This window comes from Artibeus jamaicensis, unplaced genomic scaffold (genome assembly GCF_021234435.1).
Source record: "Artibeus jamaicensis isolate MK-2021 breed Jamaican fruit bat unplaced genomic scaffold, CSHL_Jam_final scaffold_474, whole genome shotgun sequence".
NCBI lineage: Eukaryota > Metazoa > Chordata > Mammalia > Chiroptera > Phyllostomidae > Artibeus > Artibeus jamaicensis.
This window is the reverse complement of record NW_026522046.1, coordinates 45,667,500-45,688,736: the sequence shown is the minus strand read 5'-3', so window position 1 is coordinate 45,688,736 and position 21,237 is coordinate 45,667,500. Positions and strand designations below refer to the sequence as shown.

General features: G+C 43.9%; 1 protein-coding gene across 6 annotated transcripts in view; it reads left to right on the top strand.

The window, feature by feature from the left end:
- The window catches only part of TTC3 (tetratricopeptide repeat domain 3), a 108,361-nt gene that overhangs the window by 53,699 nt on the left and 33,425 nt on the right, over nucleotides 1–21,237 (top strand). For all 6 annotated transcript variants that reach the window (XM_053657997.1, XM_053657996.1, XM_053657999.1 and 3 more), the window contains 11 exons: nucleotides 2,145–2,267; nucleotides 3,241–3,342; nucleotides 4,663–4,755; nucleotides 5,400–5,464; nucleotides 6,466–6,602; nucleotides 7,977–8,303; nucleotides 10,718–10,969; nucleotides 13,583–13,629; nucleotides 14,722–14,778; nucleotides 15,866–15,939; nucleotides 18,408–18,569. In XM_053657997.1, the coding sequence (XP_053513972.1) occupies nucleotides 2,145–2,267; nucleotides 3,241–3,342; nucleotides 4,663–4,755; nucleotides 5,400–5,464; nucleotides 6,466–6,602; nucleotides 7,977–8,303; nucleotides 10,718–10,969; nucleotides 13,583–13,629; nucleotides 14,722–14,778; nucleotides 15,866–15,939; nucleotides 18,408–18,569 (1,439 nt within the window). The remainder of the gene's footprint in view (nucleotides 1–2,144; nucleotides 2,268–3,240; nucleotides 3,343–4,662; nucleotides 4,756–5,399; nucleotides 5,465–6,465; nucleotides 6,603–7,976; nucleotides 8,304–10,717; nucleotides 10,970–13,582; nucleotides 13,630–14,721; nucleotides 14,779–15,865; nucleotides 15,940–18,407; nucleotides 18,570–21,237) is intronic.

Below are 21,237 nucleotides of genomic sequence, written 5' to 3'. Positions count from 1 at the left end.
AGAGAAAAGACACAATCTCAGAAAACCATCTACATAAATGTTTGTAACAACATTGTTCACAATAATCAAAAAGTGCCCGTCAGCCCTGAGTGGTGTGGCTCAGCGACTTGGGCGACCACCTGCAAGGTGAAAGGTCACCAGTTTGATTCCTGGTCAGGGCACATGCCTAGTTTGCTGGCCAAGTCCCCAGCTGGGGGCATGCGAGAGGCAACTGATAGATGTTTCTCTCCCTCTTTTTCATTCTCCTTTCCCATCTCTCTAAAAATAAATAAATAAAATCTTTTTTAAACTGTCCATCAACTGATGAATGATAAAATGTAGTCTGTTATACAAGTGAATATTACTCAGCCGCAGCAAGGAATTGCAGTACTGATCTGTGCTGCAACACGAACGCACCTTGAAAACATTACGTTAAGCGAAAGAGGCCAGAGACAAGAGGCCACATAGTCTGCGATTCCCTTCATATGAAACTTCCAGAATAGGCACATCTGAGCCTGCAGCTCATCGGCTGCATGTGGCCCCATATGGCTGTGAATGCCGCCCAACGTAAAATTGTAAATTCAGGGACTTCCGCCAAGACAGAGGCGTAGGTGGAAACACTGTGCCTCCTCGCACAACCAAGTTTAAAAACAACAACGTTTTAGCAACAAAAACGCAGCCAAACCACAGACAATTGAACTATACAGAAGTCCGACAAGGAACCGTTCAGCCAGACCGGTAAGAGGGGCAGAGCCAACAGTGGAGCAGGGAAGATCCCCCAACCCAGGTGCGCAGGCAGCTGTGGGCGGATCCCAGGTGTGGGGTGGCAACAGGCGGACCCAGTGAGGGTGCAAGGCGGTGGGCTGACAGAGGTCACACATTCGCGCGCAGATAAACAAGTGAAGGAGTGAGCAGTGAGACAGACCTTGCAGGCCCCAGCTGCGGAAGGCAGCAGAGGGGACCGCTATTGTCCCACTTTGGCCCTGCCCCCACATACAGCGTCACAACCCAGCGACTTGGGTGACCCCTTTCTGACCCCGCCCCCACATACAGCGTCACAAACCAGGGACCTGGCTGGCCCCGCCCTGATGAACTTCTAAGGCTCTGCTTCTCATACGTAACAGGCGAGAATAGAACAAAACATGACTCAAGAACTCAAAGCCCTGGAGCTGATTAACCCTAAGCGACAGAGAAACAGCCAAACTATCTGATGCACAGTTCAAAACACTGGTGATCAGGATGCTACAGAATTGGTTGATTTTAGTCACAAATTAGAGGAACATATGAAGGCTAAACTAATTGAAATGAAGGGAAATGCACGGGAAACCAATAGTGATGGGAAGGAAACTGGGACTCAGAATAGGCACATCTGCTTAGAGACAGAAAAGGTTAGTGGTTGTGAGGAGCTAGGGGTTGGGGAAATGGCGAGGGGCTGCTGATGGTCTGAGGATTCTTGTTCGGTGATGAAAACGTAAACCTGGATTGTGGTGATGGTCGTCAATGCTGCGAACACTGAATCGCGCAGTATGCGGATGACGCCTCACCTGAAGCCGGCGCTACCAGGAGTGAAACACAAAACACAAGGGTTGCCGGGTCTTCCTCTCTTTAGACCAGGCTGGGAGGGAGGCATGGGGCTATTTATGACACAAGCCAGCTCCAGGAGCGTGGCGTGAGTCTCACAGAGGCACCTGGGGCAGTGGGCTAGTTCTGCAGGGGACAGCTCAGGTGGCCGGGGTCGGGGAGGCAGGCGGCTGAGAGCAGTGGACCCTGGGCGAGGTGCCGCTGGGATGGAGGAGAAGAGTGGAGTCCAAGGGTTTATGCTACCTATTTGCCTCCCTCTGAAGGCTGTGAGGAGGTTTCTGAGAGATGTTGTGAGATGGGGTTTGATGGTTTCAGTGGGGTGAAATTTTGATTCTGACTTTGAAATTCTGAAAAAAATTTTTAGTCCTTGCCCACCCCCCCTCATTATTCTCTCTCGACATGTTTGCATGAGCCTCCTTCTACAAGGAGAAAGTTAAAAGTGGTGTGTAGTTTTTTCCTGGCTAAAAAAACATTGCCATTCCTATGCAGAAAATATTTCTGTGGCAAGTGATTATTGAAATCTCAAGCATTTTGATTGACGAATTGGTGTTGTAGCAGGGTTTTTGTGTTTATTCGTGTTCTAGACGCTGTTAGAGAAATTCATCGAAGAATGCAGGTTCCCCCCAGTGCCAGATGCCGTTTGTTCCTATCAGAATTGCTGCGGGGCCTCCAAGGTCCAGATCTACATAACAGACCCAGACTTCAAGGTAAATAACGAGTGTACAGTAGGAAGTTAATGAGGCACAGTTGTGCCTTAAAGTGGATTTGGCGCAAGTCCTGTCCTTGGAGGCACCCACGTCCCCTGGCTTGCTAGCAGTCTGATGTCCCGTCGTCCATCCCCTCGGCTGGCCTTCTGCAGGTCTGCGTCATCTCACGTGGGAGCCCAGAGCTGCTGAACCCACTCTGGGGGCCTGGTGTGACCGGAGAAGGCAGGCTGCCTAACGGCGTCGTAAACTGCCTGCTCCCCGGAGCACTGGGAGTAAAATGAGGCGGTCACCTCTGATTTGCCGAAATTCTGATTTCTTGTAAAATTTGACTCTAAGAATCTAAAGGCCACTGTGATCTCTCGGAAACTAAGTTTGAGACCAAGTCTGGCACTTAATTGTGTAAATAAGTTACTGGTCCTTAGTTTATTATGAAGATAATTGCTGCCCACCCTGGCTGGTGTGGCTCAGTGGATTGAGTGCTAGCCTGTGAACCGAAGGGTCACTGGTTCAATTCCCAGTCAGGGCACATGCCTGGGTTGTGGGCCAGGTCCCCAGTTGGAGGTGTGTGAGAGGCAACCAATCAATGTTTCCCTCCCCCTCTCTGAAAATAAATAAATAAAATCTTTAACCGAAAGAAGAAGATAATAGCTGCCCATTTTGGCACTGGCTCTGGTTCAAGCAGATAAAATAATGTTTATAAAATATTTTATACACGGTAGAGGATAATGCAGCTGTAAACTTAAAATGAATCTGTCAATCAAACCCTGTATATCTGACACCAGGCATTGGGATATCGAAGTATTGGACTCCCCGAAAGGAAAGGTGATGTCTAGTTATGTCTGCTGGATGAATGGAAATAGCTTGCTCTTTATCTCAGTGTGCATGTGAATGAATCAGAGTCTGTGTATGTGTCAGAGAGAGAAAGAGAGAGAGGATTAATTAAATGTGAATTTGAAAATGTTTAAACCCCCAGGGTTTTATAAGAATCAGCTGTTGCCAGTACTGCAAAATAGAATTTCACATAAACTGTTGGAAGAAGTTAAAAACGACCACCTACAATGATAAAATTGACAAGGTAAGGCTAATAAGATTATCTGGATTTTCTCTCATGCTTGTTGTGTGTTGATATTCCACCCCCACTGAGAATCGTAGGAGAATGTCCTGAGTGTAAATTCCTTCCTGTACATACTGGGCATAATCAGAAAGTTTTAAATGAAAACTTGAATGATAAAGTGGAAAATCAGCTTTTACTTTTATTTAGTACAACTCCGAAGGCAATAGCCATAAAGATCTGCAATAAATTGCTTAATCAACTTTTACATTGGGAATGTTAGGATCAAAAAATCAAAATTTTTATGTCCAATTTTAAAAGACAGGTCTTAAATTATGCAATGACAGTTTTAGCTCTTCAGGTATCTTTCATGTAAGTACTTTAAAGTTATGATGTACGATTGGGCTCTCAAATTTTTTGTTTTCTACCAAAACTTAATGAGATAATTTTTACTAAAGAATCACCTTAAATTTTATACTTTCACTTCTTATTGTGGTTTCCCTCTAATTAGCAAAAGAATGATGTTAACTGAGAAGGCACAGTTTTAAAATCTTATTTGTATTCATAGAATTTGTTTGTGACTTATATAAGCTAGGGACTTAGGAAAAAAAGAAAACCTTTTGCTATATTGTACAGCCTCATGTAAACCCCTGTCAGTACTGGGGAAAAAATAAGGTACTTATGTCTGTTAGCAATGGGAATTACTCAAGTTTGATAGAGAGACTGTCTTACACTTTATACATTTTCACATAAGGTAATTTGCCATTGAGTCACTTCTGCTATGTCTCTGTCTTGTCTTAACTGAGTTTCTCTAACTATACGCGTTCCCTTAGTGGTCTTAACCACATGTGTGAGTTGACATACTCCCTCTGTATGCCATCTCAGGAGGATACACTGAATAACAGACAACCCAACTGTCTCATGACACACGACATCATATGTGTGTGACTTGTCCCGAGGCTCTGCAGCTGCTGGCCAGGGCTGGGGTGCAGCAGCTCCAGTCGCTGGTCGTGTTCTTTCTGCCTGAGTCGAGGGTGCCCGGGAGGCATTCCCTTGGCAGAGGGTGAAGGTCAATGGCGAGTCCATTCAGTGTTTCCTCAAGCTTTTGCTGGGACATGGCGCTTGTCATGTCAGTGCTCCTTGTGTTGATGAAAGCAAGTCACGTGGTCGACCTGATAGCCGGTGTTCCTCCTACTGGGAGTCTCTGAAAGTCACATGGCAGTGAGCAGGGACTTTCGCTGCCTCCCTGAAGGACGTTTTCGACCATATTTTAACTGTTCGTTAAAATGGTATACATGTACAGATTTGTTCTGATCTATAGCACTTTTTTTTTTAATCAAATAGGATTTTCTGCAAGGAATTTGTCTTACCCCTGACTGTAAAGGCATCATTTCTAAGATTATCATCTTCAGCAGTCGGGGTCAAGTTAAATGTGAAGTAAGTATCTCTTAAAGGAAAACCGCATTAAATGGATAACCAGAATGCTTGCACCTGTTAAAGCACGGTTTAAACGTCTGAAAGCTGTACAGTTTGGACCTTCTCTTTTCTAGAAACAGTTACTTAATTTCAGAAAATACAGGAACGGTTAGGGTGTGAGGATGCTTCCTTGCAGTGAGGGAGTCTCCCATTCTTTCATTTCCCAACAGGAAAATGAGGCTTTTTCATGTTAGTTTTACTGTTGTTACTCTTTTTTTTAATCTGGTTCTCTGAAGCCCAGGTTAACTTTTGGGAGTTTGGGGAGTGGGGGTCCTTCAGGAGGGGAAGAGTGTCTCGAGGGATTACCTTTAACCGGTCTTCATGGAGGTGATGGGAGTTGATTGTTAGGATATTTGTAGTTTATTTGATGTCAGTTTACTTTTTGTAAAAAAAAAAAAAAATTCTTGCTAACGTGTGTCTCCTTTCTTTTCAGCAAATTGTTTTGCTGAAGTTTTCTGGGTTTGTGTGTGGGTCAGAACATCCTCACTGTTCTCTGTCAAATTGAACATTGATGATGTGCTTCTGCAATACTTGTTACGTGTGGTTTTGTGCTTTATGTCTTAGAAATATGAGACAAATTTTGGATGTCTTTGTTTTATTTAAAGTTTGAATACAAGGTCGTAAAAGAAAAGGCTCCTCCAAGACCTGTTCTGAAACAGAAATGTTCTAGGTAAGATTTTTAACTACATCAGTAGCTTGATAATATAGTTCACAATAATTCTATTAAACACAGATTTCTAAATTATGCTATTTTTTTAAATTGGCTGTGTACACGTGTCCAAGTAAATGGTTTCAAAATGATTTTTATAGATGTTTAAAACTTAAAGAGAAATAGCCTGGAATGATTAAATACTGAAAACTTGGATCAGAAATTTTATTTAGTGATTGAATTTGTAAGAAAAATTATGGCATTTACTGCTGTGAAATGACATTTGATTAGTAGATTTGTCAGTTACATAAAAATCGTATGCATAACTGTCAGTTGTTTAAACTCTTAATTCCAAAAGCCTATTTTTTTCTCTTTCTTCAGCAAACATTTTGAACCAGTTACTTATTTCTCACACTGAAATACTCAGTGTACTGCCAAAATTATTCCCTTCGTTGTGTCTTCTTGTTCACATCAGATAATTACAGTCCACTTTGCTTTTATTTGTGGTCCTGCCTCTTGTTTTCCATTCTAATAAGTGATTCATTGGCGACCAAGAAAAAGCAAAAGAAACGATGAAAAGGGTTGTTTGTTGAAGAGCATTCGTGGTAACCATATCAACCAGAGTCCAGTGTCGTGGGCCATTATTAGGATGTGAAAATAATACTGTACTGTAGGGTCTTTCTTTGAAATGAATGCTTATGTGTATTACCCTGCAGAGTAATTTTTATTACTGCTATTTACCCTAAGCAGGAACTTAAAAACATGGAAATAATATTTGTGCAATCTATATACGCCATCCTTAATTAAACATCACTTCCTGTTTCCATGAAATGTACCATTAGATTGACTGAATTGAGCACGTCAGCAGCTTTTGATATTAAACAGAACACGCAGGCTAAGTTCTAATTAAAAAGGAAAACTTCAACTTCCCGGTTAGAAATGGTTTGTATAGTAGGCAAAGGAAAATAGTTCATTGAGTTTATAACAAAGGTGAATTATCATTAATTGTACATGTTTATCAGCCTAGAGAAGCAAAAACTGAAAGAAGACAAAAAAGTGAAGAGGAAGCTCCAGAAACAGGAAGCAAAAAAATTAGCACAGGAAAGATTGGAAGAAGACTTAAGGGAAAGCAACGCACCCAAACCTGAAGAGCAGAAAGGTACGCAGGGGTCCAAGGCTGATGAAAAGAGTGTGTTGTCGCTTAAACTGTGAATACAAATACTCATCTTCCTGAGCCTTATGTTGCCACTGAGTTGAAATTTAGATTTCAGTGAATATTTTAATACTGTTGCGGGCTGGGGTGGTGTAGATGGCACTGATTTTGGAAGCAGTACACGGGGATTCAAAACACTGCCCGGCCACCAGCCTGGGGCAGACTTGGGGGTTCCTCATCCCTGATCTGAAGGCAGAAATGACGTCCAGCACGAGTCTCGTGTGTTTGACAGTGGTCTGTAGACTTCGCTCTGTGATTTAAGTTCTGAAACAGTGCACTGGAATAATTAATGCTGGGATAATGCTGACTTTAAGTGAAGAAGCTGTTCGTGGGAGGTGCCGTAGAGATCGCTAGTTAAACTTCTGTTGCCCGTTCTGTGGTCAGTGTGGGGCCCATCCCTGGTGATGGCAGTTTCTGTGGGCTTGCTGCGCCGCGTGCTCACTTCCAGACGGGCCGGAGCAACTTACTTTCTACAACAGTGACTCTCTTTAAAGTGAAGTTTTTCCTCTTGCTGTCTTTTATTTTTCATCTCATATTCCATTAATGTTCTACAAGTCAATGAAAATGATCTTTACTGCTGAAGTTTTCAGTGAATGTTGGTGTTTTAGCTTTGGGTGCTTCAAGAGGCTAAATGTACATCCGTTAGGGAGATGAGCGGGTGGGGAAGATGGATTCCTGAGATGTTTTCCAGCTTGTCACCAGTGAGTTCGCAGGTCTGCAATTTAAGATCCAACAATTACATGAATAATGTAATGAGAACTACCAAATGTAAATTGAATCTATGACTGAATAAATCATCACTTCAACTAAAAAAAAAACCCTTTGCATTCTTAATGAGTAAACATGTTTATTGAATACAAATTCTGAATAGTTAATGAGCCTGGGTTAGGATGGTTGAGGGAAGTAACCTTATTTGAGAGGAACTAAAATTTCAGATGTAGGATGAGTGGTACAGAGTGAAAAAGAAAAGGTGCTTTTGATACATTTTACTTAATGTGAATTTTCATATTTTTTCAAAGGTGTTGGTAAATACAGCATGGGGCAAAAGCAGGTTTACAGTTGTAAGTATGTGCTGCAGAGCTTATGTTTCTATCATTCATTAATCACTGTACTTTCCGTATGAACGACTGTCGACTAACTTTTGCCCCACTCTGTATTTATCATCCTAATTCAACATTTCTTGAGTTGTTTATTTCCAACACCATGAAGAATCCAAGTCATGTCTATGTTAGGTTACGTCGCAGCGTTTCTTTCTGAGTGTCCGCCTGTGCCGGTTGGCCCTCCTGCTCGCTGGCACTGACCGCTGTTGCTCGTCCTTAGAATCTGCAGCCCGGGCGCGGCAGTGCGAGCTGCTGGACGACAGGATTCTGCAGTGCATCAAGCTGTCTGCCGACAAGATCCAGGCCGGCGTGCAGGACGCCTCCAAGCTGCTCAAGGAGCTGCTGTCCTGGAAGGTCCTCAGCACGGAAGACTACACCACCTGTTTCTCCAGCCGGAATTTTCTGAATGAAGCGGTGGACTATGTCATTCGTCACTTGATTCGACAAAAGAACAGAGTCAAAACAAGGATATTTCTGCACGTTTTGAGCAAGCTCAGTGACATGGAGCCAAAACTGGCCACCTGGATCCAGAAACTTAATAGCTTTGGTATGTCATTCACTCTAGAGATGCAGTTCAGTAGGAAGGGCAGATGTGAGGCCTCTGAGTCCTGTGTTATTTTCCTGTTGTCATTTGTGGTTTTTTAAAATGTAGGACTGCCACTTGGTGTGGTTAAAATTACTGTTTCCCCAACTCACCATTTTTACATTATTTTATAGAGGGGTTACAGTATACATTTTTTAAAGTTACACACACAGCGCAGTTCAGTTAGTTACAGAATCCAGTCCTGTGCTATGCTAAAGTATTTGTAAGTGTGTAAACTAGACATACAAGGCCCAGCCAGAAGTGCAGGGCACCCTCAGGAGCCATGTGTCCGGGCCCTCTGGGACTGTGTGGTTCTGCAGCCTGAGTCCTTACTGAGAAATTGACAGGGAAGTGTGGATGGAACTGATTGTTTAGGATTGCATCACCTGAGGCAGATCTGTACAGGAGTAATCCATATGTAACGATTAGGAGAAAAACACTCGGGTTGTAAACCACAGGGTTGTAAAACTGTTACTCTGTCCTGATTTTGCTAATTTGGTTGAGGAAGACCCCCCCCCCCCCGGCCCATGCAGGGTCTTTGCCCAAGGTCCTCAGGCAGGCTGGTTGTCTAGCACGGGAAGGTGACTTATTGGCACTCACCTGGGCCCTGTTTATTTGCGTGACTGATGGCAGCTGGCCTGCACAGTAGATGGTTCAGTTGGCAGCTGTCAGGTAAAAGGGCCGCGGCAGAGCAGGACCTTGCAGTGACCTGTGGTCCAGAGTCAGCCTGCCAGGCCTCCACGAGCCACCGACCTGCCAGAATTCTTAGAGACTTGGGCTGGTGGGGCTCTAGGGGGCAGAAGAGACGTGGCAAATTTCTGGGTTGAAACATTGAAGAGGGCAGCAAGCGTGGCACTGGGTTCTGTGGGTTTCTGCTCCCAGAAAATTACCCTGAAGTGACAGTTGACCTTGGCATCTATTAACAACCCAGCACGTCAGTTATAAAATTACTTCCTACTTTCACCTGCTCTGTAAGCCAGACCAGAAAAGTAGGCTGCCCTGGTTGTGCTAACCTGGGCAGGAGTGCCCGCCACTGCCCATTGAGGTAGGCAGCAGCCTTTGAACTTACAGCTCGCAAACAGGAGAACGGGGATGTGTGCTTTGGATACAGTTCACATTTATTCTGAAGAGTAAAGGTTTCATTTCCATGAGTATACGCATACTATTTAAAGTCGCAGCTTCTATTCAAAGCTGTAAAATGATTCAAGCAAGGTAATTATTCAGGCTGTGCTATAGCCCTGATGTAAAAGCTCACATTTATTAAAAGCCAGTGATTTTCACTTTCTGGAATTTTACTTTCTTCCCCCAGAAAGTTGGTCACATCGTATGCATGTTTAACACGAGAGGTCCATTTATATGCAGGTGGGGGGAGGGACAAGGAGGTGGAGAGGGAGGAAGGGAACGTTTCAGTGCTGGGTGTGTTCTGCTTCCGCTCCCTGAGCAGGCGCTCTGATGTGAGCCTCGGATGGGGCATGGGCGTGCAGTATTTCTTCAAAGGCGGTTCCCTCAAACCTGGTGCTGTATAAGTATTTTATGTGGTCCTTGATTCTGGGGTTCGACAACCACAATTTTTCATGCAACGTGAAAGAGCCTGCCGGCTCTTTCCTCTGGCAGAAGCAGCTATGCAGGGTGACTGGGACTCAGTGGTTGGCCTCATTGGCTGGCAGAGAACCTATGGCCCCTGTAAGAGGTGACTGTGCCGTAGACGAGGCTTGTGGGAGGGGGGCAGAGCTAACCTTTGCCTCTGTCTCTGTGGCTGAGTTACTGAGTAGCCAGGGTTCGCCATACTTCCCTTGGCAGAGTATGGGGTTGCAGCCACCCTTTTTCTGGTTTGAAAAGGAGGAATAAACCAGGAATGGTGAATGCCTTGGCTTTGTTGGGGGCCATGATAGTTCGGGGAATATGGAGCAGTTCTTGGAGATGTTGAGGAGGGAGTTTATCCATTTCCTGTTTTAAAGGCATTTGGGAAGCTTTTCCATATTACTGATGTGTTGTTACTGTGGAGTGTATGTGGGAAAGCATTGCAAAATCTTGCTAGTTTGTACTAATTGGAATGAAAGTCATTATGAATTAGTGAAAAGTTACTGCATTATTTTTAAAGGAATTCAATGCCTTTCTTTTCGTGAGTCTAATAAAAATAATGAATAATAGAAGCCTTCAGCCCACCTTGCTCAACTAACAGATGACACTATAATTGGCATGTCTGTTGAATGGTGCTTCTGAAATGCGTAGTAGCTTACACTACTTTGTTCTCAAGTGTTTGCATGTTTTCTCTGCACTGTAAGCAAATCATAATGGAACCATTTCCAAAGATGGGGTGAAGGTGCTGTCACAGTCCACGATTTTCCCTCCTGACTCGGGCTTTGTTTTTATTACAGGCTTAGATGCGGCAGGGTCTTTTTTCTCTCGTCATGGAGCGGCTCTTAAGGACCTCGACTTCAGCATCATGACTTTCCTCTGGAATGAGAAATACGGCCACAAGCTGAAATCGATCGAAGGAAAGAAGCTCGAGTATTTCTGCGAGCCGGGGTCATCGGAGGACGCCCGGTTCCTGATCTGGCTGCTGGAGGAGCACAGAGACAAGTTCCCGGCTCTGCACCCGGCTCTAGACGAGTTCTTCGACATCATGGGTATGTGGGCCGGGTTTGCATTCAACCGAGTCTTTGGGGAGGGGGGTGGGGAATCTGTGGAGGACCTAATTTATTTAAATACATCTAAGAAATAGTGAAAATTGTTCTGGCAAAACCGGCTTATTTGGGGAGGCCAGCTATTAAGAATAGTAATTTTTCCTCATGTCATAAAATGTTTTTACTCTGCTGAACAGAGTGGCGTGGAGATGCTCAGAGGGGCACCTTACACGGTGCTCTTCTCACTTAGGTATTTTGACAGTATCATGGCGAAGATCGCACATCCATTTGACAGCATTTAGTAAGAAGTGGTTTACTTTGCGTCAGGAAAATGCTGGCTCACAAGAGTAGGTGTGCAGAATCTAGAACAGACAGCATATCAGCTGTGGGGGGCGGAGCCTAGAACCATAGGCCAGGAAAAGGGGACTCTGGCTCAGCTTCTTCCCCAGTTCATGTTATTAAAAAGCTTGGCTTTACTGCCGCTTCAAGGCCCTGCTAGGTGTTAAGAAGGAATTCAGAAATGCTCACACTGCTCCCTGCCCTCGAGGGTCTTACGCTTCACAGAAGGGAGTGAGAGGAATACACACGCTGTGTGGGAGTGAGGTCAGCGAGAGAGGCAATGAAGTGGGCTCAGATGAGACTGAGCATGTGCGTTCTCCCGGAAGAGGAAAGCCTGATGTGGGGTGGGGTCCCAGGCGGAATGGGACAGGGCGACCTCCAGCCTCAGGGGAGGGCGGGGGCAGTCCGGGCACCTGTTCATAGGGGCGTGGGCTTGGAGTCCGGTTTGGCAGGATAGGACAGCTAGGAGTTAATTTCTTAGCTGCTCTTGATTCTTCATTTCTTCATCTGTGTGGTCCTCTTTTGCTTCAAAATTCTAACACTTTAGATTCTAAATTAATTTGAATTTCTTATTTTTTCGACTACACATATGTCTTATGATGAGGCCCCTCCCCTTTCCCCAGCATCAGAAGTCTACTTTATTGTTAGGCGTTTGAATTTTAAATTCCGCACTCTTCATTTTAAAGTGTGCATTCGAAGGTCTGGCCCCATACAGAAGTTTCAAGTTCCCACGCAGTCAGTATAATGAGCCCTGAAGCTTACTTAGGCTGTGGTTCTTAAGGAGCACACTCAGATGCAGACGGCGTTACTCTCCAGGACACAGCCTCAGGCCTGGGTACTGCCTGGCTGCCTGGTTCACTGCCATCACTTTGCTGCTGCTGCTACTGACATGCTGCCCTGGGGCCGACCTTCCGAATCCGAGGCCTGTTTGGGTCACACAGTGAGACAACTAAACAGCACACAGTCGTGCCCTCTCTGCGCTTTCCCTGGTTTTTGCAGTCCGTGCCTAACACGCGCAGTCCATCTGGCCGTGCCTGTTCCTCCGCTCTCGCTCATACCGTCAGGAGCCCGGGCCAGCTGACCGGCCGACAGGTTTCGAAGTCCCTTGGCTCTGCCTTGCACCTTTGCCTCAGACATTTCCAGTTTTATCTCCTTCCATGAGAAGTGGTTATATTTCTCAAAAGTTAATCAGCCCACTGATCTTGTAAAAAAGGATGTTCAGTAATGTCACCAGCGCGGCGAGGCCCAGCCTCCCTCCTGTGCTCTGGTCGCGTGTTTCCCTGGTGGAATCTCTGTGTAGAAAGGCAAGTGGCCTTCGAAGGGCAGTGTGACTGAACCCATGTATATCCCGCTTCCGTCCTGAATTTATCTCATTTAATAACGTTGTGGTACATCTCGTCTGCAGACAGGGAGCTTCCTTTTTCCTGTCACCCCATGTCCAGTTTGTCGTCAGTCCAGCCATCTTCATCTGGTCCCCGTCCTTCCCTGTCCAGCCCCACCTCCGAGGCCAGGACCGTGACGATCCTTCTGTGTCTGGGTGAGGGCAGGAGCCTCCGCACTGGTCTCTGTGCCTCTAGACCCTCCCTCTCCAGATCGTCCTCTTGTATTGCCTCTCGTGACTCTTGAGGCCCATCTGTCGGATCCCATCCCTGCTCTGTTTGGGAAACACTTGCTTCGTTGTGTCTACAGTTAAACTCACATCACGTGTCTGGGTTCATCACGCTGCCTGTCTGCCCAGTTACCGTGCCCTGCCCTGTGCTTTCCCGCCTCCGGTCTCTGCCCATGCAGTTCCTCCCGCCACATTCCACCCCGTGGCTTGCTCATTTCGAGTCCCTTCCTCCCCAAAGTCCTTCCCGATCCCTCCTTGGGCCTCTCCCCTCCAAGACTTTATTATTCCCCCCGCTCCGTCCCCATTATATATTTCGTGGCAATTAGCACACTGGGCGACAGGAGTTTGTCTTTTTCTGAAACAGGTGTGTGGGCGGCAGGGACTGGTTTACGCATCTGTGTATTCCCAGCACCTGGCATGGAGTTTGACACCTGGACGGCACTCAGATTACACTGAAATGGATTGAAATTTCTCGTGCTTTGTAGTTGTTTTCCCATTTAGTTAGTCATTTCACTTGGTTTCTATACTAGATTTGTGTCAAAGCCAGAGAAGGTATAGAACAGAGTCGTGTTACTGGATCTGGGGTGGTTTTCTTTAAGGCTCTAGTGTATTATGTGGGCAACCTTAATGTTCCGTTTCCTCACGAAACCATCTCTGTCTTCCCACAGACAGCCGCTGCACCGTGTTAAGGAAACAAGACAGTAATGATTTGCCAGTAAGTTATTTGACCACTATAAATGTTACGTTCTAATCTGTACTAGCCGAAGGAAGAGAGGAGAGCCCGAGCAGCCTTTACATATGTCGGAGGTGGGACCAGATCTGGAGCCCTTCAGATAACAGGCACTGTTTCATTAGAAAGTTGATCTCCATCTTCCTCTCGGAACTGGAACCACAGTCAGCGAACTCTGAGGCTTACATTAGACAATGGCCTGAGGTGTTTCACAACTAAATCTTGAATTATCTCCTGGCATAAAAATGAAAAGTTACCGTCTGACCAGGTGGCTTGGTTGATTGGAGCATCGTCCTGCACACCAGAAGGCTGTGGGTTCAGCCCCTAGTCAGGGCACCTGTGGGAAGCAACTGATCAATCTCTCTCTCTCTCAAATCAATAAACACATCCCTGGATGAGGATTTTTTTAAAAAATGAAAAGTCAGCTACATGATGGAAATTTTAATGTTTTGTTCTTTGAGCGAAACAGACTTTGTTTTGAGTAGCTCCAAATTGAGTTTAACTTAAAATATTTCCAGAGTTGTGTTCCTTAAGGTTGTGGCAGATTTCAAACAAAATTGCTTGCTTAGTGGTTTTTAGGATCAGATTGTCTATACTTAAAATTTTGTCTTAATCTGGTCTATCAAATATGGCCCAGCTAAGGATGGAAACAGAGCTAACATGCCCCGTGAGAGGTTAAATGCTTCCTCTACATTCACTGTTTGTGCCCCAGTGTCTGGCCAGGTGCAGAAGGACTCGTTTGCCTTAGTAAAAGGAGAGTCATTCAAGTACCGTTGGCATATTACTGGAATTACTTTAAAAGTCTGATTAATTACTTGAAATGATATAAACCTTGTTGAAAATGAGTTCAAAATATTGGAACAAATGTAATTTAGTTGTAACATTAGACACCATTAAACTTTCTCATAATTTCAATTACAAATCATACCATTGGAGCTGACACACAGTTGTGGGTTTTTTTGTTAAAAATATTATGTAATTCAGCTTATGACAGTCTATGAAAATCAGTATGTTTATAATATAAGGTAGCTTCACAATCATGTATTTGAGTGTTCAGTGATTTTTCCCATTTTTTAGGTTCATACTACCAAGACAAAAAACAAAGGCAAGAAAAAGAAGCTCAAAGATTCAAAGGTGTGGAGTATTTTCTGTATTAATTCTTACCTAAAGTCATTGAATATGTAAATTAACCAGTTCTTGGGATATTTTGCAGCATTTTGTTGAGATGACTTTGTAGGCTTTAAAGATGTTTTGACCAGTCTACAGTTTGAGGAAGCTTAAGGTTCATGTTGTATATAAGTAACTCTTAGAAGAAATGTCTGGGTTTTTTTGTCTTTTCTGAATACTCCTGAGTAAGAACAACTGTCACATGTAGGACTTTGTAGGGCTGTCACAGAGTAGGTGCCCAAGGCAGTTTTTGAGTTTATATCATGGCTCGCTGCCAATTATTATTATTTTTTATTGCTGTTTTTATTACTTGTGTGACCTTTAGCAAGTTATTTGACTTCCCTGTGCCCTGGTGTTCTCATCTGTATAAGACATGCTTCCTGTTAGCAATAACTAGTAGAGCTGTTACCTGAATTTAAAAAATGGTGTGGCTCAGTGCATTGAGTGCCGGCCTATGAACCAAAGGGTCGCTGGTTTGATTCTTAGTCTAAGGCACATGCCTGGGTTGCAGACCAGGTCCCCAGTAGGGGGTGCCGGAGAGGCGATCACACATGGATGTTTCTCTCCCTCCTTTCTCCCTCCCTTCCCCTCTCTAAAAATAAATAAATAAAACCTTTTAGCAAATATTGAAAGTAAAAATGGTGAGTACTAATCATTATAACAGAACCTCAGAACTGACAGACCCCAAATGTAAGTCTACAGTGGGCTCCTCATGGCTGTCAGATAGGGGGACAAGGGTCCGAAAAGTGGATAAATAATCGGGGAGGGTGAGAGCACCCAATAACACTTTTCCGTCTTTGACTCTTTGTCTTCAGTTTAGCTAAGAAGGGAATTTAAATGCAGTGCCACTCAAATTTTTCTGGAGTGGTGGAAAGCCACTAAATGTTCATTCCAACCTATTTCTGACTCTTACTGTTATATGTTCCTACTCACAAGACAATTAGAGAAGTCTCACATATTGTCAGTTTGCATGAGTATTTATCTAAGCATTCATCAGTTTTAATGTCGTTTTTAAGGTAGAAAATTGTTGTCACGTTTCTGTCTTTTAAACCAGCCTCTGTTAGTTGGGTCTGGAACAAGTTCCGTAACATCTAATAATGAGACCGTCGCTTTGAGCGGAGACCTTAAGTAAGTGCACTTTTTAATTTATGCTTCATTTTTAACTCAAGCGTTTTAACTTAGTAAGTGATGTTGAACGTACTTTAAATGTGTGCTTTCCCTAACTTCTCTGTCTAAAGATATTGCGTCTATAATGACAACCTGGTATGGCTTGTCTTGGTTGAATTTATAGCAGGGGTTGTCAACATTAAGAATATAAACTGCATTAGAGTCACAGGGCTGGTGACATTCATTTGATAAGTTTGAGAACCTCTTATGTACAAGATACACTGGGGGCAGCCCTAGAAGATGCTCTTTAAAATCTTCACTGAAGAGAATGCTCCATGGATAATTACCAGCATATTTGCTGTAATCGGAGAGACAGAGCTGTTTTGAGAGCTACATATGATGTAGTAGTTTAACCTTAGATTCCTGGTGAGTTTTAATAGCATCTGGTTATTGAAGCTGAGTTTTTAAGAGACAAACAGATGTAAGAAGAAATAAAACTAGAGACTTCCGGCCAAGATGGAGGTGTAAGTGGAAACACTTGCCTCCTTGCACAACCAAGTTTAAAGACAACAAAGTTTTAGTAAAAAAAAAATGCAACCAAAACACAGAAAATTGAACCATACAGAAGTATGACAACAACGAACTGTTCAGCCAGACTGGTAAGAGGGGCGGAGCCAGTGACTGGCAGAGCTGGGTTGCGTAGGAAAACTTGGCCAGACCAGCCCAGGTGCACGGGCAGCGGTTGGCAGATCCCAGGCGTGGGGTTGCGATGGGCAGACCCAGTGAGGACTCAAGGTGGCAGGCTGACCACGGTCACATCACACATTTGCACGTAGATAAACCAGGTGAAGGAGTGAGCAGTGAGACTGACCTCACAGGCCCCAGCTGTGGTAAGCAGCAGAGGGGGCCGCCATTGCCCCTCTCTGACCCCGCCCCCACATACCTGGGTGGCCCCGCCCTGGTGAACACCTAGGGCTCTGCCCTTCATATGTGTAACAGGTGCGAACAGATCAAAACATTATGGCTCAAGAACTCAAAGCCCCAGAACCCATAACTCTAAGTGACCAAGAAATAGCCAACCTATCAGATGCACAGTTCAAAACACTGGTGATCAGGATGCTCACAGAACTGGTTGATTTTAGTCACAAATTAGAGGAACAAATGAAGGCTAAACTAATTGAAATGAAGGGAAATGCACAGGAAACCAATAGTGATGGAAAGGAAACTGGTACTCAAGTCAGGGGAGTGGACCAGAAGGAAGAAAAAAATGACCAAACAGAAAAGGATGAAGAAACAAGAATTCAAAAAAATGAAGAGAGGCTTAGGAACCTTCAGGACATCTTTAAATGTTCCAACATCTGAATTATAGGGGGTACCAGAAGGGGAAGAGGAAGAGCGACAAGTGGAAAACTTATTTGAACAAATAATAAAGGAGAACTTCCCCAATCTGGCAAAGGCAGTAGACTTCCAGGAAATCCAGGAAGCTCAGAGAGTCCCAAAGAAGTTGGACCCAAGAAGGAACACACCAAGGCACATCATAATTACATTAGCCAAGATTAAAATGAAGGAGAGAATCCTAGAAGCAGCAAGAGATAAGGGGACAGTCACCTACAAAGGAGTTCCCATCACACTGTTAGAGGATTTCTCAAAAGAGACCTTACAGGCAAGAAGGGGCTGGAAAGAAGTATTCCAAGGCATGAAATCCAAAGACCTACAACCAAGATTGCTCTGTCCAGCAAAGCTTTCATTTAGAATGGAAGGACAGATAAAGTGCTTCTCAGATAAGATCAAATTGAAGGAGTTCATCATCACCAAGCCCTTATTATATGAAATGTTAAAAGGACTTGTCTAAGAAAAAAAAGATAAAAAAGATGAACAGTGAAAGGACAGCAAACTCACAGTTATTAACAACCACACCTAAAACAAAAGCAAACTAAGAGGACAGCTAGATCAGGAGCAGAACCATAGAAATGAAGATCACATGGAGGGTTAGCAACAGGGGAGTGGGAGGAGGAGAAGGGGGGGAGAAGGTACAGAAAATAAGTAGCATAGACAGTAGATAGAAAATAGATAGGGGGGAGGGCAAGAATAGTATGGGAAATGTAGAATCTAAAGAACTTGAGACATGTGGTCATAAACTAAAGGGGGGTAATGGTGAGGGAGGGGGTGTACAGGGTGGGGGGGAATAGAACAACTGTAATGGCATAATAATAAAATATATTTAATTTTTTTTAAATTAAAATAAAACTAGTGAGTAGCAGTGAACTTTTCATATCATATTCTTTATGGGCAACCCCCCAAAAAAATTTTTGGGGTTTTTTTTCAACATTTCTTAAAGGAGTTGTGATAACAGTTGTTTTACACAGTCATTGTCATGGATTCTCTAAATGGAGAAATTGTAACACATACCAGGCAGTATTCTAAGAGCTTCACATACAGTGTTATTCTGGGTCATCTAAAGCTTATTATTTACCATATTTTTCCATCAGAAGCAGTACAGACCCTGCAGGCCCATTTGTCGTGCCCGAGCATCTTCGGCAGGACGTGGAAGAGTTTGAAGCCCTCTACGAGCAGCAGAACAGCGAATATGTTGTCCGTGACAAGCAGCTGTGGCCCATGAACCCGAAACAAAAGTCTTCCACTCTGTACGAGTAAGTAGGACATTCCTACAACTGTGATTTTATACCAAGGCTGCCATCTAAAGACCTTGAGTTTTTAAATTGGTGCCCCTTATGTTTCTTAAAGGAACCATTTATAGACTTGTAAAATCCTAATGATGGTTATTTTTGTCAGTTTGAGCTGCTGACGTAGATACTTTCTGCTTCCAAAACTGTCCTGTGTTCTGATAGGACTGATAAAGTTTCCAGTTCTGATTGTTTCCTCATGAATTTTAAGGTCTACATTTGACAGGGAGCAGAATGATTATTCGCTCTTATTGTTCTTGTGGCGATGGATGCATCTGCTGGGTGTCTCATCAGTCCATTCGAGTAGCTTGGTGCAGTGTTTCTCTTCCACTGGGGAAAGAGTGCCCAGATCTTGTCCCTGTGCCAGGTGGTCGTGGTTTAGCTGGGATGGCGGTGCACATGCAGAGCCCTGTGTCTCTGTGCTTATTGGAGCCTCGACTTCCTGCCCTTGATCTAGTAAAAGAGCGACTGACTAGTCTGAGCCAGGTTTATAAAACAATGGAGTGATGAGTTCAGAAAAATCTAGAAATTACTGTTTTGAGCTTGGCATTAATAAGCAGTGCACGATGCTTTCCTTAGGACTGAGGGATGAGATCTGCAATAGAAAATTACTTCGACAGCTAACTTCTCCTGGAAAAATGTTACCCGTCCACAGTCTGGTCATTTCTTCTGTTTTTCTCAGTTGTGCCAGTTCCTGGTCAGTCGGGTCAGGTGCTCCCGGTTCCTCTTGGTGGTTTTCTTTAGGTTTGAAGTGCTCAAGGAGTCACACTTCTAGAGAACTCCTGGCTGACAACATGAAAACGGCTACAAAAATATTTTTAAAAATATGTTAGACTTTGCTTGAGGCATCCAGACCTGAAGATAAACTGTGTAGTTTTCAGGAGCTTGTTTCTTCAAGAGTCTATTATCATTATTAGTGGGAAGAGATTGAACAACTTTAAGAGAAAAACTATAGGCCCATTTATTTGTATTTTGAGATACAATTGATATCTTGTAATAGGACTAAGTCACTAAGTCATAGAGTCACCTCAAAACATAATTCTTTCTTTGAATTTCCAAGAGTAGACATGTGATGCCCTGGCCGGCGTGGCTTGGTTGGAGCATTGTCCCGTAAATGAAAGGTTGGGGGTTCAATTCCTGGTCAGGGCACATACCCAGGTGCGGGTTCGGCTCCCAGTCTGGAAGTGCTCTGGATGCAATCAATTGATGCCTCTCTCTTCCATAGATTTTCCTCTTTTTTTCTTCCTCTTTCTCTAAAAAGCAATGAAAAAAAATGTCTTCAAGTAAGGATTAAAAAAATTTTTTAAATAAACGTGATGATCAGCTTAAGAATGATTTCTTTTACTGGCTGATGGATAAAAGAAAAAAAGGAAACTAAACTTCAATGTATGAAAAGAGTGTAGAGTAGAAAAAATGGGATTTTCTACTCTAAGAAAAAAACAGGGAATCTTTTTACTTTCTACTCTAAGAAAAGACAGGGAGTGAAGAATCCTGGGATTGCTGCTATTAATGAACTTTTCCTTAAGTATTTCACATTAGAGTAGGGAATTGAACTGACTTATTTTTAATGACTCTTTTTTTTTTTAAGATTTTATTTCTTTACTTTTGGAGCAGGGGAAGGGAGGGGGAAAGAGAGGCAGGAAACATCAGTGTTTGACAGATACATCCGTCTGTTGCCACTCACATACCCCCAGTGAGGGACCTGGCCAGCAACCGGGGCATGTGCCCTGACTGGGAATCAAACCAGCAACCTCTAGGTTCATGGTCTAGTGCTCAATCCACTGAGCCATCCCAGCCAGGGCTAATGACTCCCTTTTAGTTCTAATATTTTATCATTTAGATAGTCGAAGCAAATTAAATTTCAGTAGGTAGTATTCTGCATTTAGTTTCTCCTAACACCTCTTTAGGAGAAACTAAATTTAGTTAGTCAACCGAGAGTAAGGGTCAACACCACAAGATTATAGAAAAAGTAGAAAATACAGTTTTATCGTGCAGCTTGCAAGTAGCAGGAGAGAGAATTGATCATTGGTCAGATTGCAGTGTGTCACAGATGAAGACGACTTTGTGAAATATCCTGAGCTCCTAGAAAATGGTGATTTTTCCAGCAGGCACAACCAGAATACTAGGGTGGGGACACTGTCTGAAGTGTTTGTCCATCCTTGTCCCTCTCCCCTGTGTTGACAGTGGCAGGCACCGGTCCTCTGGAAGTGCATCAGTGACTATTTAAAATACTTATGGTGTCATCCAGCTGTGAAAATACATGTGCACATATGGACATGTATATATAACATGCGTACATGTATTACTGTTGCTGGTACAGTTACCTTTTTTGTAGGGTTTTTTTTTTACTCCTATCAAGCCCAGCGTGCCTCCCGAGTGTTCGCTCTGGTTGAGAAATACAGTCATACTGTCCCTGTTATAGTCCAAGATTTTGGAAAGGGCACACGCTGTGACTGGGGGAGTGTGTGGCCCAGTGGAGCTGAGACGGCCCTCTCCGCCTCCTTACCTCCGTCACACACACCCAGTGTCTCTTGTCGGAGCTCAGCCCCCCTCACGTCTGCTCAACAGCCGGGCCAGCGCCCCGGTCAGGTGTTCGTGGGTGATGGATTCTAACCCCTGTCACATGGTGGATTAC